At 41.3% G+C, this 27207-nt stretch overlaps 2 protein-coding genes across 2 annotated transcripts; one reads left to right on the top strand and one right to left on the bottom strand.

The window, feature by feature from the left end:
- Nucleotides 1–5190: 5190 nt before the first annotated feature.
- Nucleotides 5191–16241, bottom strand: slc9a6a (solute carrier family 9 member A6a). The gene is made up of 16 exons (XM_079352405.1): nt 15817–16241; nt 13479–13678; nt 12493–12570; nt 12270–12346; nt 12004–12116; nt 11204–11309; nt 8973–9116; nt 8683–8795; nt 8330–8418; nt 7785–7898; nt 7460–7571; nt 6991–7144; nt 6664–6694; nt 6501–6586; nt 5835–5940; nt 5191–5598 (listed from the first exon to the last, which is right to left on the bottom strand). The coding sequence occupies exons 1-16, from the start codon at nt 16109–16111 to the stop codon at nt 5326–5328; spliced, it is 2091 nt and encodes a 696-aa protein (XP_079208531.1). The 5' UTR covers nt 16112–16241; the 3' UTR covers nt 5191–5325.
- Nucleotides 16242–17066: 825 nt separating this feature from the next.
- taf7 (TAF7 RNA polymerase II, TATA box binding protein (TBP)-associated factor) lies at nt 17067–26407 on the top strand. Its single transcript, XM_079352412.1, has 12 exons — nt 17067–17256; nt 18177–18253; nt 18354–18432; nt 19026–19159; nt 19364–19484; nt 19639–19697; nt 20536–20608; nt 21254–21367; nt 22890–23084; nt 24919–25031; nt 25643–25702; nt 26108–26407. Exons 1-12 carry the CDS (start codon nt 17238–17240, stop codon nt 26150–26152), a joined length of 1089 nt encoding a protein of 362 aa, XP_079208538.1. The 5' UTR covers nt 17067–17237; the 3' UTR covers nt 26153–26407.
- Nucleotides 26408–27207: the final 800 nt, after the last annotated feature.

Raw genomic sequence — 27207 nt, 5'->3', positions numbered from 1 at the left:
TAATGGAATATGACAAAAAGACCCTGTGGGTGCCATCCCTGTGGAGAAAAGAGTTTCAAAAACTCAATGAATGCTTTATTTATTTATTTTTTTTCTTGATTGATTTAAATGCACAAATAAATTGTATACTCCATCATAAAGCAGAGAAATTACATTTTCTAATAACATGTTTTCTTCTTGGGTTTAGAGACCTTTCGGGTAATTTAACACCATTACACAAGTGGAATTCTGAAGAACAGCAAATCTTAGAAACAGATGGAACAATATTTGAGGAATTTGTCATTATCAAACACATCAACATTATTGTGCAGAGAGAAAGGAATTCAGGAACTCAGCCGGAGTTAAGTGGCCCTTTAAAACTACTATTTCCTGCCCGGACTGCAAGTTCACTATACAGACATTCTTGAGCAGACTGGAGGGAGATGTGTCCATATTAGGAACATGATACCTGATATCTGGCACAAATCGTTCCTGGGAGAATAAAATGCCATCAGTCTTTGCTGTGCAGGGTGCGGCTCTATAATACCATTCCAGCCCCTTTATCTTGGAGAAATGATCACACATATGTCATATTATCATTTTTAGCTGGTGAGAGTTAGGGAATATTATTTTGCTTTGCTGGTTCAGTGGTCATGAAAAAAGTTTAAGGACATTTTTGAATTTAGGTGTTCAATTTTTTCAGTAAATAGAGTTCTTTAGACCGCAAATCACACAAGTAGTTCAGAGTCAAAACAATAATGAACCACCAAAAAGGACTAATCCATGTATAACCACAGGCTTACACTTTTATTAAAGACTTGTTCCAACTTATGGGTGTTCAAATCTTCTTCAGCATTTGTTTTTGTTATGAACAGTTCACTCACAATGCGTTTATTTTTCCTTCTTCTACAGTTTTGTTAAAACAATAAGAAGTCTAAAAAAGATGAGAAACACAGTGTGTAGTATAGACACAGAGTACACTATAGACACTGAATATGTTTTTCTAATTTACACGTGTCTGCACCAGAACCAGTTCAATCAGGAGAGACAAGTAATTGAATCAATAATATATTTATTTTACACGTGATTGAATGACGGTCTGTCACAGACTCTTTGGCACCTGAACTCTACAGGGCGATCCAAGATGTCTGCCCTGAGCTGCAGCAAGACCGATCCTCCCCCATGGAGTCCAGACGGAGGTGGTGGAGATGTTAGCGGATGATGTCATCCGATCATTACAACAAAATAAGTGAGTGTTGTGACACAGTATTAGAATATTAATAATACCAGCATGCAGAATATAGGCTTCCTGACTGGACTTTGGTCAGAATTACATTACTGAACCTTTATTGACTCAAATAGTTGAATTGTGTATCTGTGACATTGGAGCAGTTACTGAGCCAATCGATGCAATGAAGTATTATGTTTGCACCTGCTGTTCCCAACTATGTGATGCATCCACAAAAAGGGATGACATGCATGTTGGCTTAACGGTAGTTCTAGAGGCAATTCTTAATGAATAATATCATAAATAAAAGATCTCCAACACATCTCAGGTGTAGGTGCTCAGCTGTAACACAGATATTGTGTCACTGTATCGAAAGCTAAAATGTCTAATTATTTTCACATGATCTTCTGACTAATTGGTGGGGCTTGTAGTTCATGGTGGGAAATACAGCACCCCGCATGTTTTTAAGGTTAACCCAGTTTAGAGCAGGAGCAGCTAACCATAGAAAGCCTAAAGTTGACTTGATCTCTCTGGATTATTTGACACTCTTTAATACTTTATATGTCTGGGCTGCTTGCCATATTTAATTTCTTAGCATAATGTGAAAATCCCTGCTTAGATTTGTACAACTCAAATAAAATCACTTCTGGCACTAATCTTCTTTCATACTTCTTGTGGACGGGATGATCTCAGGAGCTGTGCAGCTACCTTCTCACAAAACACAGCCGTCCAATAAACAGGAAAGAAGATAAATGAGGCCATTACAGCGAGAGCTTCAACCAAAAGCACAGGCTTTTGTTTATTGACTGTTGCACGCACATGAACAGGTGAGAGTATATTTACACAGATGTAAACAATCAGTACCTGCAAGACAGAGGAGGCGAGACAAGACACGAAGGCTCCCTCTCTCACACACACACACACACACACACACACACACACACACACACACACACACACACACACACACACACACACACACACACACACACACACACACACACACACACACACACACACACACACACACACACACACACACACACACACACACACACACAAGCTAACACATCCATATAGGCTACCAGGCATTTACACACATACACACTTTACCTCACACACATAATTTGCAGGTATAAAGATAGAGTGGACTGTCTGGAAACAAAAAGCACAGCAGGCCTCTTTGGTCAGCTACTTCAGACAAGATCTCCGATGATCAAAGCCAATCACAAGTCACCATTCAGAGAACATATTCAGGGAGCCCATACTGACAGAGCAGTAGGCAAACAAACAGTAGGCAGAGTTCACATTAGTTAAAGTGTCATTTAAAGAAAAGCTGCACACATCTGAGTTTCTTCATATATTTTTTTTTCTCCTCACCAGCAGCAGAAGATAAATAATTCCTGCTCTATGGCAGTCTCGGTTCCAGCATTCAAACAGCTGTTTTCTGCAAACACACACCCAGGGTATCTGAATGGCAAAGTGATCAGATGGAGCAACAGCATGAAATCATTTTTAACCTTCTTCTTGGTGCCTACAATGTGACATTTGTCCCCAGTAACATCAATGACTGAACACTGAAGCTTTCATACAGACTCATTCATCTGACTTTGCTTTCTGTTCACAAGCTGCCAAAAACATAAAGGTACAAAATAAAAATAAAATAATAATGATAGAGCAGCTGATAAAACAAATGTCAAAGCTAAAGAATCATACATTCTCAATGGTGGAGTGCAAACCTTTTTTTTTTTTTTTTAAACTTTCTTTCCCTTCTACAAAACAGAACTCACCATCAACACAAATGAAAAACATAAAATGGAAAAGTGAATCATTTCCTGGATGGCGTCTGATAAAAAAAGAAAAAAATTAGAAGTTCCTGCACAGCAGAACATAACCGCTGAAGGAAGAGGTGATATCTAAAAGCATGCTCTTCCTTCAAACTCTGCATCACCCTCAACAAACAAACAAACACGGAAACAACAAGCCCAGTTAAAACTTTCAGATCTCTCTTTTGGTTTTTTTTCCCACTCTTTCATCCTCCCCATGGCATCCATTATTTACACCCAAGTTCTTTTTCGACCACCAAAACTGCTCACCAGTGTTTTCTGGCTTCTGTCCATGTCAACAACTCGTTTCCACAGTTACGCCCTATCAACGCTTCCTGTTAGAGACGCATTAACAGCTGCTGTAGTCGACACACAACACAAGGGAGATCTCTGAACCTCCCGTAGGTCCTGTACATGTAACAGACATCCATGAGCACTCTTTAATGCTGCGTGGTTTTTACGACTTTAATTGAATAAAGTCATGTTAAACCATCAAACCATGAATCCTCCACAACCCTTCAATGTACAGCAGAGGGGAACTGTTGTTCTACTCTCTACTCGCAATCCTCATGAAGGTGAACTGCCACACAACCCAAGCGCATGCTCACACCAACTTGTCAGAATACAAATATACTGCCTGAACTGGATTAAGTGCACTGTAATAAATCTAAGACAGCAACAAAGAGACAATTACATTTAGAGTCAACACACAGGACTTTTATCTGCAACGACTCTGATCGTCTGATTTGTCACTCTGGAGTTCTTTAGGAAAATGTTTTCTTCAAATTCACGTCCAGCTTCTCAAATAGGAAATAAAATCTTTGTCGTTTTTGGTGACAATAAAGTGAATATCTTTGGGTTCTAAGGGTTGATTAAACTGATAAAGATATTTGAAAATGTAAATGTACCTCTGACACCGGGCCTTGTTTCTCTGTCAGTGAAAACATTTGGCAGATGAATCATTCATTCAATAAATCACTGGTCGCAGCCCTGACACAATCATAAAGAGACACAATCACATCTTTGATTTGTCAGAATGACGCGCTTGCTCATGAGCTTGAACGCTAACTGATAACATGGAATGAGTTCCTTCAGTGTCAAATTCATCTTTTGAAACGTGTTGATGGGAGGTTCGACGAAGAAGCCTGTCAGAAGACATGACGTCGTGTAAAAAACGCGCACACAGCAAAACGTGTATGAATAATGTGATTCAGCTGAAAGTGCTTAAGCCAACGAGCAAACACGAATACAAAACACTTTTAAGGTCGTCCGCATTCAGCTCTCACAAAACGTTACGATGCAGGACAGACATGGCACAAAGCTTCCTCCGTTTGAACTCAACGGGAGTCCTTCGTTCGACCGCGAGCGACGTCAGCTTCTGAGATCATGTGCTACGTCCCTCTCTATGTCACAGTCAAAGGTCATTGGGAGAGAGCCACAACTTTTACTGCCAGGTTACACTGACTCAATGGCGTCACATTGAACATCATGTACAGGCCAGTAGCACAAACTCACAGTCCAAACACACGCTGAGTATATTGCTACCTCATGGACAGAGGCGTCCATTGACCTTCGTGGATACTTTCTCTTTTTTTTTTACAAAGAAAAAACTTCCACTGCATGACTGCCCATCCCGGAGCTGATCCAGTGTAGGCTTCCAGGCTTAAAACTACAATTCCCAGGCACTTGATTTTAACAAAATGTACAGTTGAGTTATCCACTGGGTCAGCATGCCTCTGGTGCACAGAGAGTAGGCAGCAACATTCAACGTCAGTCCCCAAACACAAAAGCCCTCACCCTCCTGTAGAAAGAAAAACGACAAGCATCCTCAGCATGCATATCAAAGTTATAGTACTCCTGTTATATACTGTACATTGACAAATCAGCTATCAGTTGGTATTTGCATTTACACACTAACACATGCTGCTGGACCTCTGGGCAATGCTACAGTAAGGTGACTGACACACGACTTAAAGCCAAACAAGACAAACTGAGTTTAAATTGAATACTGAAAAATCCTGCAAATCAACGAGACTATTTTATAATAATGGCCGACGCCATAGAGGTGTGGGAACAAGCAGAAAGAGAATGAGGTAGAGACAGTGATTTTCCAGTAGAGGAAGTGAGTAAATGTGGCTATGAGCTGGGGGTGGGGGGGGGGGGGGGGGGGGGAGAAAGCAAAAAGGAGCCAGACCAAAAAAAGTGAGAGGAACGTCAGGTACTGGTCTCTTGCTTGATCGCTCGAGTGAGTCGGACGGTTGTTTGGGTTTTATGCTTGGAAGGTTTCTATCTTCACATCCGTAAGCGTTGATGGGGGTCCGTAAAGGGCGGCTCTGAGTCGTCCATGGGCAGCACCAGTCGCGTGCCCCTCATCACCAGCTCGTGATCTCCGTACGCTAACTCTCTGTCCAAGTCGTCGCAGGTGGCGGCTCCCGCAAAGGCCGCGCCGCCGCTCATGTGGGCACCTGTGGCGTCCGTGCTCACGGTGATGTCGCCATAGGTCAAGTTCATGTCACCGTCCGTCAGGATGAGGTCAGAGTCGTCGTCCTTCAACTGGCACTCGTTCTGAGGAGAGGGAGGAGGAATGATGTCAGCTACTTACACAAACTAGAACAAAAGTTTGACCTCATTATGTTCAAACTGTTTTTCTCGTTTCCTCATCTGCCATAGAGAACAAAATCTTTAGTTTCAAACTGATCCTCTCTTCTTTGTGAATCACCGAAATAACTTTCTTTTCGTGGTTTATAAAAAAAGCATAAAACTTCAGCTAAAAATAGCTGCTGTAAGAATCAGCGTCTGACCTCATAGGCCTGAGGGCTGGTGAGGAAGCGGGCGAGGGGGCCGCAGCAGGGAGGCAGCGTGGCCGTGAGAGGGGGGCCGCTGTGAGTCAGGATGGGCTTCAGGTAGCTGGAGGAAAGGCTTGAGTGAAGGACATACAATACAGAAAACAAGCTGAACTGTAGTCTGTTAAACGTGATGAAAGAATCCTGACTCAGTGAATAAATGAGGTTGGGACTTTTGTTTAAGTTTAAGGTCAAAATGGACCAATTTTAAAACACTTTAAAGAGACAATGTACAAAGACATGCAGTCAAGATAATGACCTTCATACTTCACAGTGGATAAAAGAGATCCCATGTGTTTAAGTCTGCGCATGGTGCTCCCTCTGCTGTCTGACAAGAAGACATACAATCATAAAGACTCAACTGGAATGTGTTCAAAGTCACAAGTCCTTGTCAGGTGACGGCTGTTTTTCCTCATCTTTCACTTTTTTTTGTCGTGCAACATTTACAAGTTTAAAAGTTTCTAATGTGGAGCAAAGGTTTACATTCTATGAGCTGTGTTATAACTTATACTGTTTGTTTTTGGAGATGTTAGAGGCCATCCATTAGTCTAGTTCTGATAATAGTAAAACTAAATGTACATTTTAAAGCATTAAAAACTTTTGTACATTTCCCACAAAGGATACTTGTGATCAAAGTTGTACCAAATCCTGAAAAGCCAGGCACTTTCATGTTTTGTGCTTCTTCTCTCTGAGCCGTCAGTGATACTGATCTGTACAGACAGAAAAATGTGGTTTGGGTTACAAACAGTCACGTCATAGCAATGAGTTGTTTTAATGTCTCACTTACAGAGTTGTCTTGATCAGAGTCCACACCCACTCTGTTAAAGAGAAAACAAACACATGTAAATCAGCTGGAGTAAACTGTCAGAGCAAGAAGAGTGTCGGGAAGCTCGTTTCCCCCCAGTTAGGAGAGCTCCTGAAGAGCTACGTTAAACAAACAGGTGAGTGTACTGCTGCTTTCAATCTGATAAGAGACTTAAACTGTCTGTACAAACAAAAGGTCTAAGTCAATACTCCAAATACCCAGCAGTGTCAAACCACCAAAAAAAAGTGTGCTAACTTCATGTCCAGTCTGTCTGAGATCTGGATCTACAGGTGAAGGACAGGTGTGTACCGTATGCGCTGGCAGGACAACATCTGAGTGGTGCCACCTCCACAGATCCAAACAGTGAAGAAGACCACGAGCAGAGTGGTGGAGAACATCATCTGACGGGCGTATGTCGCCGTGTCCCTGATTGACAGGGCAAAGGTCATGGCTCCTCGTAGTCCTGAGGAGCACAGTAAGAGGAATGTTATTTAAAAACAAGTATGCAGCTTCCTATGTAAGACTAATCAGGTGATCGTGTTTACAAGCCTGTGATAGTTATCTTTGACATTGATCCCACTCTAAACCCTGATCATCAAATAACAATAACAACATAATCATCATTTATTTATTGGGTTTATCGATAGAAAAACGTCATGACTTAAAATGTGTCTCTCTGTGGTTCGAGGGGAATTACAAAAAGTTTGCCGTACATCCACAGGGGGAAGAGGTCGTATCCTCTGAAGTGTGATTCTAAGTCCTTCTTGGAACCACTGACCTGCAAACATCATCATGTGCTGGAAGTTTGATCTGATCTTGTTGCGTCGGCCCAGATTGAGAAGGAACGAAAGGGGGTAGATGTTCGTAGCTCTCCCCACAAACACTGCCACCTGGGCGGGAAGGAGGTTAAGGAGAGCACGACAAAAACAGCTTCTTCCCTCTGTGCACAAGTTATTTACTTCCCCCTTTTAAATCGAGCACCACTTGCTATCATACTGGTTAGTTGTCCTCGTTTGCTAACCTTGTTCTGCTCCATATTCCTACAATGAAACTGAAGTACAAGTGACAAATCAAGCTGATAATCAAAGTGTAACAAAAGATACAAAAGCTCCGACGATGAACATGGGGTTAAAGACGTGGTTCTGGAAGGTGAACAGGGTCAGGCCCATGTAGGAGAAAATGAAGTTTTCTGCCAGGAAATTGAGCAACTCGAACAGCTACAACACAAGAAAACAACGACTGCCTTAGATTACTGCAACATCAGTGTAGGTACAGACGAAAAGAAAGACAGAAAAGTCCCTTTATTAAGAAACACAGCTGTTATAAATAAGATATTTACATTTTCAGTGCACTTGTAAGTGCAGTTATGTGTCATTATTCTCCTTTGGATTATAATGCAACTCTCTCTCTCTCTCTCTCTCTCTCTCTGTTAACATGGTTGTGGCGTTGTGTAAAATAAATGTCCAGCAGGAATTTCAATGACACAGTTACGTTATTATGTCTTTTTTTGGCTAGTAATGCTGGCTGAGCGCATTACTGAGCTGCAAAATCTGAACTGAACGTCATTCTCTAATGAAACAAACGCAGGAAGTCCAGCTCAGTATCTGAAACACAAGGAAGAGCTGTGTGTTCACAGTCCAGGTCTGACCTGTTTGGTCCGGTCTTTGGACTCAGGGGAGAGGTTGTTGAAGGTGTAGTGAGCCTGAGTGATTCCACAGAACAGCACGGCGACCACACCTGAAACACACCGGGAGGGACAGGGACGAGTAGTTACAAGATCAATCAACGTGGATGGTTTGCAAAAGCAAAAAAAGGAAAACTATGACTCGTTTGCTTAAAAATGGTTTTCTGTCTGCTCATTGGCATTTTCTGCACATTCGACTCTCATGTTTGTCTCAGCCTCGGTAACTGGATGACCCCTTTCTTTATACAATGAAAACATATTTGACTGCTGTATACCACGTAAATAACCTTGGATATTTAAATGTGTGTGTGTGTTACCTGTGAAGCCACAGGCCTCAGCCAGCAGGAATGTGCTCCATGACATGAGAAAGAACAGAGCCGTCTCCAACAGCTGGAAATCTCTCAGCTTAGTGAACTTAGTCACGTACGGACTGAAGTCAAGGAGTTTGAACAAAACCACGAGAAACTTCAGACACAATCTGTAACCAAATCCTGACAAATCCAATCACATTTCTATTTTGACTCTTCCATTTAATCCTACATACACACTGTGCTTGTGTTTTTAAATATGGCATTTGGTCTGTCTTTGGAACAGAAGCAGAAAGGATATGAGAGCAGTGAAAACTCCTGTGGCCACTCCCAGAGCGAAGGAGCCGCTGAAGACTCCGAGGAAAACGCCAAAAGACTTCAGCATCGCCATGACCTCAAAGGTGTGACTGTTGTCTCCCTGTGGCTGGTATGCTACGATTGACCTATTGCAACAGAAAAAAAAGGGATCATTTAATGCCAGTTACATACGTTCAATCATGAGAAAGTCGAACATAAATACCTGCTCATGGAAAGTTTTTCGAGTAACAGTTACACATGAGGACTTATTAAGCTAAAGCCCATTTTCCCATAAGTCCGTTGAAAAGTTTGGATAACAAAATAAAAATAATAAAACGTAACTCTACAGCTGTTGTCGAAGAATGATGACACACCTTACTGTGTTTTCGCCAAACATTGACCACAGTCACAATGTTGAAGCAGAGTGCATGCATGAAAACCACATAGAACAGGAAACAGATAAGACAAGAGAAACTGGTTCACATAAGGGGACGGTACTTTTGTTACATGTACAAAATACATGCAGCTCCTTCTCTCTTAAGACCCTGATGCTAAAGGCAGAAGTTGCTGGGAAGTCCTTGGACCTCACTTTCATTTAATTCCGAGTGATCGCAACAGTGTAACAACCCAGTTTACTCTCAGGTTGTGTTGGGAGACTCAAAACGTTGGCAGTATACCAAATCAACACACACTGTACTTGGCTTGACTTTTAAGTGAGTTGAAAAGCTCGTTTGTTTGGTTACCCAAATGTTTCCCCGTCTAGAAGACTAAACCTGCTCGGGGATGAAAAACACAACACTCCATGTGCGCCGCTTGATTTTTTGTGTCTTGGGAATCATCTGGACCCTCAGTTCATTCATTGGTAGTACAGCAAATGTGGGGCTTCACCAGTGAGCCAAAGGCTGAATTATCATCGTGTTGGCTCATCTGGCTTTAGATAGTGACTCATGGTGAAACATTTGTTTCACTGTTAATCTTCTAGATTATTATTTTAACTTTGTTTTGAAAGGCTAACCATGTGAATTGTGATGGAAATATGACAGGCAGTAACAACAATCTCATAGATACATTAGTGCTGAATGAAAAAACGTCACTTCATACTATAGCATTGTCCTGCCAGGAAGCTGAGTTTCAGCTCTGAAGTGTCTTATTAAAGTCTTTGTCCAAAAGAAGAGAACATCCGGTCCAATAACTTTAAAACATATTGAGTTCTCTTCTCGTGGAGTGGGGATGCAGGGGTGTCTCTAGACTTTTTGTTCCCGGGGCTTGTCCAACTGGGGAACTGACTTGTGCAGGGGTGGCCTGACGTTTGTGTGCACACCCCTTCTGTCTGCACTAATCTCATCAAGTTTTAGGTAACACAAAATAATGACGACATATCAACTCAAACAAATACATATCTCCAAAGTCACCATGCAAAAAAAAATAAAAATTATCTGCACACTGAAAACTATGAGCTGCCTGTAGTAACACAGACTAAGTTCCACCTCTGGCAAGGCAAATAGCCAATCATCGTAAAGGATTTTGGGGTGGCACCTAGGCTGGACAATAAGATTTTAAGGGGGGCCCATGCCACCCCTGGCCACCCATCTGGACACGCCCCCGGAGGGATGTCATCACAGTAGGTTCTTTAGCGAGAAAACATACAGAAAGTGATAGATTCAGCCTTTATATTCACACACAAAACAAATCACCAGGCACTTTGTCTACGAGAACTCCTGGCTTTCTGCCCTCTCTTCGGGGCTTTTTTAAAACACAATTTCTTTAAAGATAACAGAGGAGGGCTCTTTGCTGACTCACAACAACAAAAACCGCTTTCCAAAAAAGCAAAAATAAATGAATAAATAATGTTTCTCTGCTTCAGAAATAAGTAGCCGGTGATTTGTCATGTCTGTCCCAAGGCACGGCAAAGGCACACAATGCCACGCTCTACTTAGTACACCCGTTCAGTGGGCTGGTCAGAGTCCGTCCACAGGCCCCGGTCTCTCCGCTGTGCCTGCTATTATGATTTACAATTCTGTGAAAACAATAACAGACCCGTGTGGAGAAGGAGGAGAGCTGAGTGTTAGCTTATAGACCACCTCTTGTTTGGCACAGCAGTCATGAGAGGCTGATATTTGGTTACTGAAAGGTCAGCAGCTGATCAATACAGAGCACATGACTTAGAAACAATAAAATGCCAGCAGCTGTGTTTACTCACAACGGACGCAGATTCGTGATTTGAGCAACTTACGAGGACAGAATGACGGCCACGGCATCATTGAGCACGCTCTCTCCAAACAGCAGAGCGTACAGATCTACGTCTACCTGCAGCTCGTTGAAGATCGCCAGCACCGTCACTGTGAAACAAGAGAAGAACTATAAACCCCTTCAGTGGTCCTGTTAGTGCCGACACACTATCAGAACGAGGCTTTAAGAAGAACAACAGCTATGTTTTGATTCTATATTCATTTGATTCTATATGTTATACTGTAAATGAAAAGACATTGATTAAATTGCATCCTCTGTTGACTCTTCAAAGTCGCATCTCAAGATGTAATTTTACACGTGACCGTTTGAGTCCTCTGGTACTGAATAGAATCCAAATACTTAATAAATATCAGACGAAGGAGGCACATAGTCAATGTCTTTGTTATCTTATAAGCTCTAACCTCTATCTCAGAACATCCTTTAAATGAATTCAGATAGATAGATAGATACTTTATTGATCCCGAGGAAAGTTCAAGCAAGTTCAAGAAATTCAAGAAAGCATCTGGTTGCAAAATGTTGGAGGGTCAATCAGATTGAAGTTAAATCAGAGGTTATGATGTTGGTTGGCAAGAAGCCATCTCAGCTGATCTCGGAATCGATACAAAGTGTAGGCAGAAGACAGGCTTGCACTGACACATGATAAACAATCTGCAATTCTGAAGCGACAGGAAATTATGAGCTCAAGTTTTAAGCTTTTCTCTGACATTTTCAGTTTGTTCATGATTAGTGTAAGCTGAAAGCAGGACAACCTTTGAACTGAAAAACACGGACTGGGCATGTTACCGGGATCTGTTGCGGAAACGATTGCTCCAAAGAACAGGCAATCAGTGAAGAAGAAGTCTCCATCAAGCTGTTTCAGCTGCTTCATTAGCGTCACGCACCCATACATCAGCAACCTGACAAATGAAACAACAGCAGGCATTATCACATATATGGGTAACTACTGACATATGAATAAAGCTCTGCCATCCAATATCTTGTGCATGTTGCGATTAAATAAAAATAGAGTCCCACATTTTGGATGCTTTTCTGCCAAATGAATATCTTACCCAATTACAAAGCAGGAAATAACTGTTCCCAGGAAGGCATAAGCCAGGATGGATCCCATGTTACGAAAAAAGTGTCTCTGAAAGGCAAAATAATATGAGATGTCAACAATCAGCTTAGTAAATATAATCACCACTCATCAGCCCTTTCTCCAAAGGGAAGAAAGGATATGTGGATTTTAACACTTTACTGAATATGAGAAAGAAAGTGTTAAATGTGTTTTACCCTTTTCAAGCTGTAGCCAGCATGGAAGATGATGGGCGGCAGGAGAATGTTGAAGAAAACCTCTGGATCAAAAGTCACCTGAGTCACACACAACAAGCATTATCATATTAATCATATTCGGAATGGCTAAAAAGGAAATATTACCATTTAGAAGGATGTTTTTTGGTGGATTTGTTCCACTTCCAGGCTGTAGCACTATTGAATTAATGAATGAGTCATAAGTGACATATCTGGGACAGCGTTAAGTCGCCTCCAGGACAATCAACAACAAAAATACACGTAATAACAGGAAATTACTAAATGGTGCAGTGTCAGTAGAGGCGGAACAACAACAACAGCAAAACAGAGTACCATATGGGATTGTGTTGACAGGTTAATTCATGAGATGGTAAAACACACTCAACCAGTGACAAATAATTCAACATACTGAAGAATCACAGCCTGTGTAGTATCTTGTTTTATGTTGTGCCTGTTCTGATAGAGGCAGTATTTCATTTCAGAGTCCCATTAGTCCCAGAAGTCAGAAGTAAAAACAAGCACATAAGAAAAAACATAAGAAAAAACTCCAAAATGTCCAACTGACCCTCAGGCTAAAGGGAAATCTGTCTATTGTATTTGACTAAAATATATCTGCAACATCTTTACGAGTAAAATATCTGCATGAGTAAGTCTTTCAGAGAGCAGCTGCCTCACCTTATTCTGCCTCAACTGTTCAGTCCTTCGAAGTTTTCTCAAACCCTTTTTGATCAAGTTATTCAATTACTATGTCCCATGCTAAATGACGTCATATAACCACTTACATGTTTAGGTTTATAGCTACAGTATATGTATTGCTTAACTGCAACTGCTATGCACACTGCTGTTTACATTACTCTGCTACTACTCATCAGACCATGTCCCATTATCTCATAGCATGTCCCATTAATAATAATAATAATGTTACATTATACTAATAACAGCTATAATAATAACACGATGGCCTGTACCTTTCTCAGCATCTCATTATCCTGCACATCGTTAACCTCATTGGCACCGATCTCTCCTTTAAGCGTGTACTCGTAGAATTTACCGCTGATGTTGACCAGCAGCGTGGCGGGGCTGGCATTAACGTGGCAGCTCAGCGTGACGTTACCCATGTCCCGAGGAACATGGATGCCATAACGCAAGACCACTCCAACAAGTAAGCCTGGAAGACAAGATGAGACACACAGAATACAGAGGGCGGAGTGAGTTTAATAAAGAAAAACATCTGTCTCAGGAGGTCGATATAAATGAATGAAAAAGATGATGAACTTATCATTTTTGCTTAATGCTTTGAAAATACTGTTCCACAAATGTAAAGCCAATAAAGACATTCCGTCAAAAACTGTCCAAGGAGGACTGGATGTGAGCTGGCGAAACTGATGAGGATTCTTGGGCTGCCCAAATTTTGAAGAGCGTCATCAAATATTTGAGGATGATAGTTTTCTCGTGAGAGAGCAATGAATGGATGGATAGTAAGTAAAACTGGCCTCACAAAACAAAAGGAAACGACATTAGTCAAGCTATGACTCTGACAACAAAGTCTGAAAATCACACATTTGAACACAATCTGCCCCTGTCAGATATGTTTGTTCAGAAGATGACACCCAGATCTTATTAAAGGCCTGGCACGTGTGTGTGTGTGATGTTAAGCTGAGGAAGAAGCAAACTAGACGCTGAGTCAAAAAAAAAAAAAAAAAAAAGCTGGTTTGAGCTTATCTGGGAATCACCTACTGTCACGAAACAATGCCCACTTATCAGAGTGATCGGTGCAACAAAACTATAGAGGAGAGTGTAGGAGTCAATGAATCATAGCGCTTGACCGCTCCTTGTAAGAAGTGCTGGAACTTTTTTTAAATCAGAAATCTTGACTCATCAAACATGAGGCTCTAACACTGCTAATATTAGCTTGGTTGTGTTTAAGTGCGCCAATAAGACAAGCTAGCTCGGCTAGCCAGGGCACGCAGAACATCTGGAGGCTGGATGCAAACATTTTAAATGTTAAGTATTATCAATGACAACAACTTGCTCCTTCATATTAAGATATGTCCACTGTATGTTTGGGCAAATATTGGTACCAATCCATTCAACTATATTGTCCTCAAACAAATTATAGTACTGTTAATACAGATAATACAATGTTGCCTCCATAGATTCCCTCAGTGGAGAATTGTCTGAAATGTATACACACACACACACATATATATATATATATATATATATATATATATATATATAGGTTTCATCTATTTATAGCAGCCTGTCCCTCTGAAACTTGGTCATGGATCATGGGTCATAAGATAATCTGAGGGGTCCTGAGATCATTTTTTAGTATCTGATTTTAGAATCTGAGTATCTGATTTTCTTCCTCTTCTTTGGCTCAAACCCCGTCTGCCATGTTTAGAGGGAAAACATTTTCTGTATGCACCTGAAAGTTGTTACAAAACCAACAACAAACATACAGCAGAACAGGCTGCACCACCTTCAGTAGGCTATGTCGTGTTGTGTTTCTAAGTATATTACTTGTTTGTTTCAGCTCATTTTCTATCTCTTGTCCTGCTGTTATATAAGCAAGACTAAGCATCCGGAAACATCTTTCTCTGTCATGTAGTGGGGGGGTAACATCATTTACACAAAGTATCTTGTCAGAAAAAAAAAACAGTGTTTCTGTCCATCAGTGGCAAAGACAAAAGTGGGTGTAGATCAGGGGTGGCCAACCCTGGTCCTCAAGAGCCACAATCCTGCATGTCTTAGATGTCTCCCTCTTCAACACACCTGATTCAAATGATTATCTCGTCATCAAGCTCTGCAGAAACCTGATAACGATCCTGATCATTTGAATCAGGTGTGTTGAAGAGGGAGACATCTAAAACACGAAGGATTGTGGCTCTTGAGGACCAGGGTTGGCTACCCCTGGTGTAGATGGTGAATGTGGATGTCTGAGGGAAGGAGGAAACAGCCAAGCACCTGTTTCACAGCCTGATCGAAACCACGTCTATTTGCAGCGATGCATTCATTGTTATTGTGTATAGGGAAGTAACATTTTGAGGTGGCTTATTCGTGCAACTGTTGTTCTCCAAAAATATCAAACTGTTAATATGTTATACACTTATATAACTAAACTTATCTTGCAGCATCTGCAAACATGGCTTGCATACGTGTACTGGTATGCCATCTAAATACGAGCTGTAAGGTTATTGGCAGATTAAAGACAGACTTGACTTCAGTGCAAATCAAAGAAAGTACAAATTGACTATCATTAAAGTGATGACGTCTCTCAGTCACGCTTCAACATCATCTCACCATATATCATCGCCAGTCCAGTTTCGTGCAGAAACCTGAAGCGCCGGTGCTTGAACAACCAGATGGTCAGGATGGTGAGGGTGAGGAGCATGATGAAGATGAGCAGGTCTGCGCTGTCCTGCCTGTGGCTCTCCTCAGCCTTCTTCTCGGTTACGATGTTCTCCATGGCACTGTCCTCCTCCTGAGGTGAGGATGCTCGACAAACACAGATGCACACAGACAGGCTCACTAACATCAGCAGCCACAGTGTCCTCGTCGCCCTCCAGGCACCGTTGACAGTCACTTTAAATACCATTTTTGGCTGTTCAGCAATATAATGCTGTAATGTCGTCGCAGAAGAAAGCAAACTTTGGAGAAATATTATTCTGACGGGGGTAGAAAGCAGACGACAGCATCAGAGAAGTCGACTCCGTCCCGGAAGTGAAAACACATTTTTCCAGAAAGTGTGCAATGTTTACTTCGACATAAATGCACGGTGATGACATATTGTTAGTTTAATCACATCTTAACGGGCAGTTATGAGCCCATCTTATTGGATGCAATTAATATAATGTGTCACTAAAAAATAGATAAAGAATTGGTTGTGTTTGTCTCTCATTATTCCCAGAGATGACTACACTAGTTCTAAATAAAGACTCTTATTGTGAAATCTCTAACTTTTAGCATTCCGAACAGGAAGTGAAAGAGAAGGTGGCTCATTTCATTTCATATTTTTTATTTTGACCAGCTTGTTGTTCTCATGCGAAATACCAATTTTAAAATTAAATATTATTGCTATGTTTTTGCTGTGCTACTTTTTAGGTTTTATAATTTTCCGAAACGCGTTAGTCAAAGTCAGAGTAGTGTGTCGTTCAAGTTAATCGGAAATTAAATAAATGTAATCAGCGTGAAAGAACTATAGAATCACATTTTTGTTATCAAGTCTCGTTTGGTTAATTTATTATACTATTTGTAATCTTCTGCCTATTTCCCCAATATTTACTGTCTTTCCCTTCTATTTTCGACACCTGTCAGACTAAACAAGAGACATTTTACTGTTTGGTGTATTGGGTTGCATCCGATAGCACGGTTTTCATAAATAAAATCACAATCAAAAATAAGATACAGAAAAATGTACTATTATATCAGAAGTTGTTGATCAACGGGGTAATGTTAGACGGTATTTGGTCTGCAAGTGTGTCACCCTGTTGCTTTGACAACAAGGGTGTACTTAGAAAAATACCAGAAAATAGAAAATCCGAGGATGACTTGAATGCAGCAGAAATCGTCACTGTTTATTCTTCTCAGCCATGTTTGCTTCACGTCCTTAGCGGCAGCACTTTTTACACAGTGGTTAATTAACTCTAGCCTATTTGGCTGTTATTATATACATTAATTCCTGCACATTTACGCAGCAGTGCTGTTCTGAAACATAGACAAAAATGACATCTAAACAGAAAGGTACGTTCAACTCTTATGCCAATAACCTGGTCTCGCGTTATCTGCTAAGCTAATGGTGGCTAGCCCTCTCTTTTGTCAACATCTCTCTTGTTTAATTCAAAGTTTGTTAAAGTGAGTGAATAAAATAATGAATAACACAACATATTAATCTGGTGAACAGCTGTCCGATAGATAATTGTTTATTGTCCATCGAGGCTTGTTCGCTTCAGTCTGTTACACTAGCTTAGTGTTACAACTGACATTTATAGCTTATATTTATACTAAGAGTTTATATTGATTCATTATTATTAATAACATCTGTTTTAAACATTACATTGTGTACATTATGCTTGGATTAATTTAGTTTTTACCAACGTTCAGTATGTATAGCTGTGCAGTTCACTACACTAGTCCTTGTGTACAGATTTAACATTAACTACACACAGAGCTCATTTATATTATATAATTAAACTAAACTCAATCCTGGCTAAGTGTGTCGTCATATAAACTGATAATTGTATTTAAAACATTTTATTTTAAGGAGCTGGCTGATTAATTTAAAAAAATATGAAAGAAGTGCACGATGAATTTATTACAGAACAAACAGCAAACCATAAGCTGTCACATGTAATCTCTAAAAACATTCAGTTTAAAACATTACAAATCTAAATGTGAGGTAAATTAAAACACGCTCTTCGTTAGATAGTTAGCTCTGAGTAGAGACGCATAGGTTTAATCTGAGTGAAACTATTCAAAAGTAAACGAGACAAAGAGTTTTTTGTTCCAAAATCTGACTAATACATGTTCAAACTTACAGCAGTTTAAATGTTACTTCAAGCAAATAACCACATTTAATATTGAAATGAGATGGATTTAACTTCATAGCTTACAAACTGAACTTTTTTAATGGCTTTGTTCACTGTGATGTGTTTTGGTTGTAGCAGGGAAGGTCGGCTCCAAGAGTAAGGAGGATGCTCCTTATGAGCTGGAGAGCCAGTTTGTCCTGAGGCTTCCTTCGGTGAGACATGCTGAACAGGCTGAAATGGATTATTCTCTACACCTCTGTGTGATTTCTGCTAAAACAAACATGGATTCCTCTTTCTTTTCTTTTTTGACAGGAGTACGCCTCAACAGTAAGAAGGATTGCTCAGTCTAGCAGTATGAACATGAAAGACAGACTCACCATTGAATTGCACCGTAAGCTGGTTTATCACTAGTGTTATTATTTATATCTTACATGTTTGTCATCGATTTCAAAATTCAATGTAATTTATATGCCAGTCATATTTATATGGAAGCTGTATGTTTCTGAAACTGGCTGAAACTGTTTCTTTATGTGTTACATTAACGCCCACTGGACTATAAATGTATTTTCTGCCATGCACCCTCTGTACATTTTGTGTGTTGTTATTACATCTTGTGTTATTTATTATTCTTTATATATGCATTTGTTATTTTAGCCTTGTATTTTCTTTTGCACCAAAACACCAAGATAAATTCCTGGTATATGTTAAATGTACTTGGCAATGAAACTGATCCTGATTCTGATTATACATTTGAAACCAGAGCTTCAATATTCTTGTATCGTTTTTAGTTTTAGCGTCCTTTAAGTGCAATTCCGTGGCCACTTTTTTAGAAATATGAGTTTTGTTGGAAAACCTAGACTGCAACAATAGTCAAATATTGTGCCCTCACAGCCAAACAAAAATTGTGTTTTGTGCCTACATTTGAAGTCCCCGTGGTTCAGATTCAAAGTGACTTCAGAGTCGATTTGTTTCTCTTATTTGCAGCTGATGGTCGACATGGGATAGTGAGAGTAGACCGTGTCCCTTTGGCCTGCAAGCTGGTCGATCTGCCCTGTATGATTGAGTCTCTGAAAACGGTGGACAAGAAGACATTTTACAAGACTGCTGATGTGTGCCAGGTAAACCACTGCACTGACTCTGCACTAAGGCGTGTTTCTACGTCATTGGATAAATGTCTCGGTCAGTTAAGGATAACAAATGTGGCTGAATATTAGGTGCCACTTTCTTGTTGCAGCTTTTTCTTGTCCTTTGTTTTACAAGTTAACCCACATTCATCAGCAGAATGCAGTGATTTATGATTTCTGCTTCAATCCCTGGGTTAGATGCTGGTGTGCACACTAGATGGAGACCTTTACCCTCCTTTAGAGGAGCCAACTGGCACCGACCCAAAGAGCAAAAAGAAAGACAAAGACAAGGACAAGAAGTTTGTTTGGAACCACGGCAGTAAGTAGACAAAAAATAATAATCTACACACAACAGCTTTCTCAGCTGTTTAGTGATGAAAACTTGGCACATCAGCAATCTGGGTTGCATATTTTGCCCACCATGGCTTATTGATGCATCTTCGCTCCACTAATCCTGTTGTTCTGCTCTCCAGTTACCTGCCCTCTGAAGAACACGCGCAAGAGAAGATTTCGGAAGACTGCAAAAAAAAAGGTTTTGACATTTCCTCGCCCTCCTTAGCTCGCTCTCCCCTCCCCTTTCCCATCTCGCTCTTTAGCATCGTGTCTCGGCATCCGTCTCATTCCAAGGCCCGATTCCAACAAGACATTTACATTTCATAAATAAGGAACTGTGCCGAAAGTTAAATCTAAGATTTACATATAAATAAAGCCTTTACGTCTTAGTTTGCCCTGAAGGCATGCAAAAAAAAAGAGAAGCTATTTCACTCTGCTTTGATCAAAGTGAAAGCGAATGTGCTTGAGCACTACATGTCTTCTTTGTCTTCAGAATAAATCTTCGTGTGGATGCAGAGCGGGGCCATATTGATTTGGCCCCCCTTCTGTTTTTAATCGCTAATGTGCTTCCTGGCATGTGGCCAGCTGCTACCCTTGTGCTTGTGTGTAGAGAGATGCTGCTAACGCTACATGTAACACAATCTCTCTCTCTCTGTTTCTCTCTCTCTCTCTCTGTCTGTTTCTCTCTCTCTCTCTCTCTCTCTGTTTCTCTCTCTCTCTCTCTCTGTTTCTCTCTCTCTCTCTGTCTGTTTGTCTCTCTCTCTCTGTCTGTTTCTCTCTCTCTCTCTCTCTCTCTGTCTGTTTCTCTCTCTCTCTCTGTCTGTTTCTCTCTCTCTCTGTCTGTCTCTCTCTCTCTGTCTGTTTCTCTCTCTCTCTCTCTCTCTCTTTCTGTTTCTCTCTCTGTCTCTCTCTCTCTCTCTGTCTGTTTGTCTCTCTCTCTCTCTCTCTCTGTCTGTTTCTCACTCTCTCTCTCTGTCTGTCTCTCTCTCTCTCTCTGTCTGTTTCTCTCTCTCTCTCTGTCTGTCTCTCTCTCTCAGTACATTGAATCTCCAGACGTGGAAAAGGAAGTGAAGAGATTGCTGAGCACAGATGCCGAGGCTGTCAGTGTCCGTATCCTTTTTAAGACTCCTACGATTTCTCTGCGTGATCTCTTTTGCAAAGCTCTAAAAGCTAAACAACCACTTTTGTAACCAAGCAAAACAACACGAAAACTCCCTTTGCTTTGTTTTTAGTTACTCTTCTTAGGTTAAAAAAAAAAAACAACCTCGCCCCCATCTTACACTCCAAATAGATTTAAGCCTTATCAGGAGCCCTGACTCCTCTGGCTCACCTGACTTGACTCCGTCTGCTGCCTTTGTGAGAGAGATGCACTTCAGAAGAGGCTATTAGTGCTCTAATGAAAGTCTAAACTCGCCTGACAGAATAAGAGCACAGCAGGGCCGCGTTGAATAGCTGCTTCCTGTGTGTTAATTCAGATAGACTGTTCATTATCATTGCTTAGTTGGTCACAGTGAAGCTGAAATTCTAATTATAGTTTAAGCATTGGGCATACAGCATGCACACATGTGCATGACACTGTAATGAAGGAACTTCCTGTGCAGGCTCATGTGGATTTTACCTTTTTAAGTCGACTTCAAAGAGGAGTTTGGAGGGAGTGAGAGCTTTGGTAGATCACAAGTCTTTTTTTTCGAGTGGGACTGGGAGAGTGGAGAAGAATCCACAGAGGAGATGTTGACCTTAATTAAATGCGTTCAGGGTGGGAGATCATAGCAGAAGATGAGTCCAAAGAAGCCGATCAGCACGGCTCTCTGGCCAACCTGGACTCATCGCCGGGCACCTCCGGACACAAGATGGGTCACGGATCGTCTGGTAAGCAAAAACATACATGTAGTATTCCCGAAGCGCTCAGTGATTTATCTTTTAATGAAGTGTTGATAACAATAGTACTCGTCTCATAACCAGGAAAGAATCGTTTTTGGGAAGGATTCCAAAGATATAGATCTTACGAGTACATTTACTAATAATTAACAACTACCATGCCTGTAGCTCCGGTTGGTCTGGTCTGTGTGCTGAACAAGAAACGCTCGTCTTTCTTTGGCGAGCGAGGAATGAAGTCGGCAAACTTTAGCGGTTAGCTGTTTTTTTCGCCTCGTCGTCAGAGTGACTCAACAAAACGTCCATCAAATAAGTTGATCTTACCTGCGGAAGACTTCCCACATGAAGTCGTTCATGAAACACTCTGCCTGAGTTCTGACAGATTTGCATCAGTAATGATGGTCATTAAAGGCTGAATGTGCGACTTTTTTTACCCAGCGGATGTCACCCTTGAGCACCAGCATGAAACCAAAACAAGTCGAGCTGCAGCGTTGTGTTAGCAGGCTAATGTTAGCACCATTTAGTTTGCTTGTAGCTTAACATTGTATTTAAATTTACACTGAATGACCATGATCTAAAAACGCTTACATGACGTTCAAATAAGCAGTGAGTACAGTTTGTTGTTCTTTTTTTAGCTATAGTCAATAAATTGAACAACTTTTATACGTAAGGTGATGAGCCGGCCGCCGGCCACGTAAACACGCTGTGGACATGCAGCCTTTAAATGAAATAGACTCCCATGATCCCTCACTACTGTACCACGTCATTAAACTACATCTTTTGTGGAAAAAAAAAGTAATAACAGATAAATAATAAATCTGTCAAATGTTTTACATTTTTAAATAAATAAGAATATCTTCAGATGAGTTTGAACCCCTTCTAAAAGTTTGGATTGCATTTCTGTTGAGGAGTTCCCTGCTGGCTGACATAAATATTAACACTGATAAACCTTCATTATGCTGATAACAGTTGATTTACTGGTTAAGTTATTCGTGTGTGGTTTCTTTGAAATGCTCAATGATCAATTTACGACCTCCTCCCCTCACCGACGAAGGTTTCTTTCTTCATTTTCGCCCTTTGTCACTCTCGCCGGCCTCTGCCCCAGCGGATTGAAATAGAAATAGAGTTCAGTCAAGCATTAGTTACTCTTTGGACCTAATTATTTTTGCCTTTTAAATTCACCAGAGGACCTTCGTAGCTCCTGGTGCAGAGTGTAATTGTGCTGGTGCACTCAGAGGCTGGTGTGCATGAGGAATATTTCTAAAAAATATGTGTTGGCACAGTTGTAAAGAAAAAAAAATCAAAAGACTTTGTCGTGTGATATAGGCATCATGAGTCGCATCGTTGTCCACATTCATTTTACCTGATATGTTTCTGAGTCAAGCATCGTTTGTTTTTTAACGACACTCTCCTTTATACAACCTTTGTCAAACTCAAGAAAGTGTCCTAAAGCCTCGCTGGTTCCATCTCTGTGCATCTTCTTAATAACACTAATGTGTGTTTTCCGCATGAGCAGCCCAGCGCGACGAACTGAGGGAGATCTTCAACGACATCAGCAGCTCCAGTGAGGACGAGGAAGACGAAGGGGACCGTCACGAGGACGAGGACCTGAACATCATGGACACAGAGGATGATCTGGTCCGACAGCTCCAAGACAAGCTCAACGAGTCGGACTCTGCACAGAACGAAAGCGACAGGAACAACCAGATCGGTGAGTGGAGAAAAGAAGTTCAGGAATAGGAGACTTTGAGTGGATGGAAGTTTGAAAGAGCTGCTCTGGAGATGTGGAATCCTCTGTGAAAAATCATAATGACATGCAGGATATTTGTGCACGATGGACTTGGACTTGACTACAACAAGCTGCTTTTCCACTTCAGGTCTCATTCACACACTGATGGCAGAGGTTGCTGTGTAAAGTGCCCATCCATAGACATTACAGAGTAGGAGTCACATGTGACTTGTCGTATGACGAGAGGAAGAAGAGACGATTGTTGTATGGTCATTGGACTTGAGTGTGTAGAGCGCTTCTTCTCGTCAAAAACCGCTTTCTACATGGCAGGTCACACCTTCCCACACTCACACACTGATGACAGAGGCTCCTGTGGAAGTGATCCATCAGTATTCACTAATCAATTCATACACATTCACACGCCACAGACGTAGCAGCAGGAGCTAATCGGCGTTGAGTGTCTGGTCCGAGGACACGTCGACATGTGCAGGAGCCGGGGCTCGATCCCCGACCTCCCGGTTCAGGGAAGGACCGACTCTACCGCTGATCCACAGCTGCCCCAACTGTGGATGATAAAAGTGAAAATTTAAGTTGGTATACAGCGAGGGAAATCTGCAAATACATTTGTTGTGAAATTCCTCAGAGAAATCAGTAACAGCCCTGTGGTCGAAAGTGTGATGTCCTAGTAGTGGCATCTCTGGAGTGAACCTATGAGGATGAAAAAGAACAGCATGAGAATTATGCAACCTCTCCTGTAATGCTTGCAATTAGGGTGAATGCAGACTCTTTTATTTTTTTTCCCTCATGCCGACTGACCTGTTTACAGTGGCAGCGCAATCAGCCCTGCAGAACTTGACATGTTGGTTTATACTGGGACACAGTTCGGCAAATAATCACATCTGCAGGTACTTTACTATTTAATGCAAAGGACGGGTCGAAAATAGCCTCAGCCAGGTGTCTGAACTTGTAATCAGAGCTGAGTTTTCTAGGTCAGACATATCCCACCCACACACACACACACACACACACACACACACACACACACGCAATCAAATGAGTAGCCCTTTAATTCACGTCGCACTCTCCTGCTGAGATGCAAACACTGACAGCTCTCCTCTCTTTCTCACCCGTCTGACAGGTGTTGTGGCTCAGACAGTCTGACAGCTCAATGCCTCCTTATCTACATACACAGAGCTGTCAGTCAGCAACACCAGCGGTCACTTCCAACGTAGCTGCCCAGCAAAGCATCTCCAGATGTGTTGAAGTCGGGCTGTGCGTGTACAGTCAGAATGGCTGCAAAAGCTGTATGAAACTGATCACTGGGGATCTTCCTCACTTGATAGATTGCTTGTTAGATGGTCTGTAGCGGAGGAGTGAAAGTCAGTTGGGTGAAAAAGAAGATAGAAACAATTGGATAGTTGATGGCGATGAAGCCACAGGTTGTTGCTTATCTCACTTTAGCTGCATTCAATGAGAGGAGCCGAGGTGGAACACAGAGCCAGCTGATTTAGTTGTCTTTTAGTGCTTTGGCCTGCTGGCTCACGTCCTTTTTCAAACGGATTTGTTGTTCCCATTAACTGCAATTTGTCAAATTGAAACGGAAGCCTCCTTGTGGTTCAGCAAGTAAAGGCGTATATCTTGTCCTCGTGGCTTTGTTAGTATAGTGGTTCGCTCTCCATTTATGTCACGTCGTAATCTCTCTTTCTGTCTCTCTGGCCGTGTGCTCCGCCTGCACAAGGAAGCAGAAACGTAAATGACAATTTATGGGTTGAAGAAAACAAATCATAACGCATGCACCTCTTGCTGTTCCCTGCAGTCATGGAGTATCAGGTGCAAATCAACGGCGTCAAGGGCAAGCTTCAGGAAACCCGCGCCCGCAAGAAACAGCAGGAGGAGCTCATCATGAAAGTGGAAAACCAGGCCCTCAAAGTAAGCAGTAAACAAACACACAAATGCTTTTTCACAGTGTTTCAGAAAGTAGGTCTGCATGTACAGAAACATAAACAAGAACATGCAGATGAGCTCGGGGGCAGAAGTCTTCATGCAGCGCAAAGTGCTCGCAATGGTGATGTGAAAGCATAAAAAACAACTGATTACACTCAGTGTTGGAGGCCATTATGTAATTTTTTTTTGGGTTTTTTTTGTATATTTTAAAGCTTTGAATATTCCCCCTGTCAGCTCTTTCACTGTATAAGCATGATTATGCAGAAAAGTTGCATGAAAATGCATCGCCCCGCCAAGCGCCCTTTAGCCGGGACACAACAATAAGCGAAACATAAGCAGACGCTTCTTTACGACGTTATTTAGAGCTTTCATTTGCCGCCGTTTTGGGAACGTCCAAGCCCCCTCTGCAGTGGTTATTATCACAGACGCAGGGAAAAGGTCAGCTGTCTCTGACTGGCATTCCAAGTGGCCTTTCTGTCAGAGAGGAGATAGGGACACGAGGGGCCAAAGCAGACAAGCATTTAAAGCCATCACAATTTAATGAGGCTCAGCATGTGGACTCCGAACAAATCGTGTTTGTCTCTCTCCTCGCACAGAACCGCTTCCAAGCTTTGTTGGACGAGATAATTCAGCAGGAGGAGAGAGAGATGGAGCAGGTAAGAATCTTTTTTTTTTTTTTTCTCTTGAAGGCAGAGGACCAGTGGTTGCTGTGAGCTTTTTTACAGCTTTCAGCACTTTGCATGAATTCATCTTGTATGAGTTTTAAATACTGTGCGTGTGGACCATTTAGTTCTCCCTGCCCCTTTTTAAACAGTTGTCTGACTAAGCAGTAAAGATCGCACTGGATCACGTGACATTTAACATGTCAGCAGCTAGCAGCGGAGTGCTTTTCGCAGCTACAACACAGTGACCACCCAAAGTTTGTGCTAGTTGTTTGTATTGACCAAATGAAGGCAGTGAATTAATTTGGAAAGACATGTTAATCATCATCCACTTACCCTGCAATTACACCCTGGGACTTTGGGGATATCTATCAAGCCTGCTGTTTTCTGCTCCAACAGCTGGCCTCCCTGCAGGAGCAGCTGGACTCTCTGATAGAGAAGTGACCACCAGGGGGCAGCACCGTGTCATCCTCAGCCACTAATAAGCAAACTTGAAGAGGAGGAGGACAAGAAGAGCCATCGTCCAGTTTCAAGTTATTATCAGCTGACTTGCTGTCATTCCTTTTAGTTGGTCATTTGTATGTATTTTTTTCTACTGCATGCTCATTTCTGTATCAAACATGAAGGTTTTATTAAGTGGAACACATTTAGTTGTTAGTGACCGTTTGATTAAAGACTGAGATTGGCTTCAACAGCAAACACTGACTGTGTTTTCTTTGTGAATTTTAAACTCAATGTGTGAAATTAAATATAATCTTTTTACAAGAATAAATCACCAAACAAGAATGTTCATGAGATGAAAACTCAAGAAGTGTTTTTGAATCTTTGTTTTACACGTCAGTAGTTACATTCTTGTCATTCATCTTCTTTCTGTGGGTGATGTTCAAGTTAGAGCTCATTGATCATTTTGCAGGATATGCAACAAGAATTTAAATGATTGTCCAAGTCAGTGAACTGTTCTTAGCTGGGCTCCTTGACACAAACCTAAAGCTGAATGCTTTTTTATACATTATATTTTAAAACCATTTTGTCCATGTGTTGATTTAATTCATGACATTTTTGAAAAGGATAAAACATAACTCTAGCAATACACATGTATTTTAGATCCCAGGGGATCCAGAGTTCAGATGTGACATATTTTAGGACTGTTGGACTCCATACAGGTCCCTCACTCACTTGGTTCAAAAAGGACGCGTTACCTCCCAGCCGCATGCTTCCTTCTATCAACTAAACTGTGAAGTAACATCTAATAAATAGCTCTGCTAGCTTGTTGGTTTTAAGTAAGTCTCTTACCTGAATCACATCAGATTTCTTACATTGATGTAACTTCAAGTCATCAGTAGTAAAGAGGATGTTGAAGCAATTTGCTCTAAATTCCTGTCAAAATCAAATACCACAAAATAGAAACTAGTTTTTTCCACCCTGAAAACAAGATAAAAATCGTGTTGATCGCTAATAGACAACTTGATGAGTTTATAGAATGATTCTAATCTATGTAA

Source organism: Symphodus melops (assembly GCF_947650265.1).
Source record: "Symphodus melops genome assembly, chromosome: 9".
NCBI lineage: Eukaryota > Metazoa > Chordata > Actinopteri > Labriformes > Labridae > Symphodus > Symphodus melops.
Note: the sequence above shows the minus strand (reverse complement) of the source record. Positions and strands in the feature narration are given on the sequence as shown.

Bases quoted from the DNA above. Each gene is read 5' to 3' on its own strand.
- slc9a6a (XM_079352405.1), bottom strand. From the start codon at position 16,111: ATGGTATTTAAAGTGACTGTCAACGGTGCCTGGAGGGCGACGAGGACA. The intron at 7,145-7,459 runs GTCAGTGGTTCC...TGTGCTCCTCAG, and splicing joins GCACATGATGATGTTTGCAG to GACTACGAGGAGCCATGACC. The intron at 6,695-6,990 runs GTACACACCTGT...TCTCTTTAACAG, and splicing joins TTGTCCTGCCAGCGCATACG to AGTGGGTGTGGACTCTGATC.
- taf7 (XM_079352412.1), top strand. The intron at 18,254-18,353 runs GTGAGACATGCT...CTTTTTTGACAG, and splicing joins TTGTCCTGAGGCTTCCTTCG to GAGTACGCCTCAACAGTAAG. The intron at 20,609-21,253 runs GTATCCTTTTTA...AAATGCGTTCAG, and splicing joins TGCCGAGGCTGTCAGTGTCC to GGTGGGAGATCATAGCAGAA.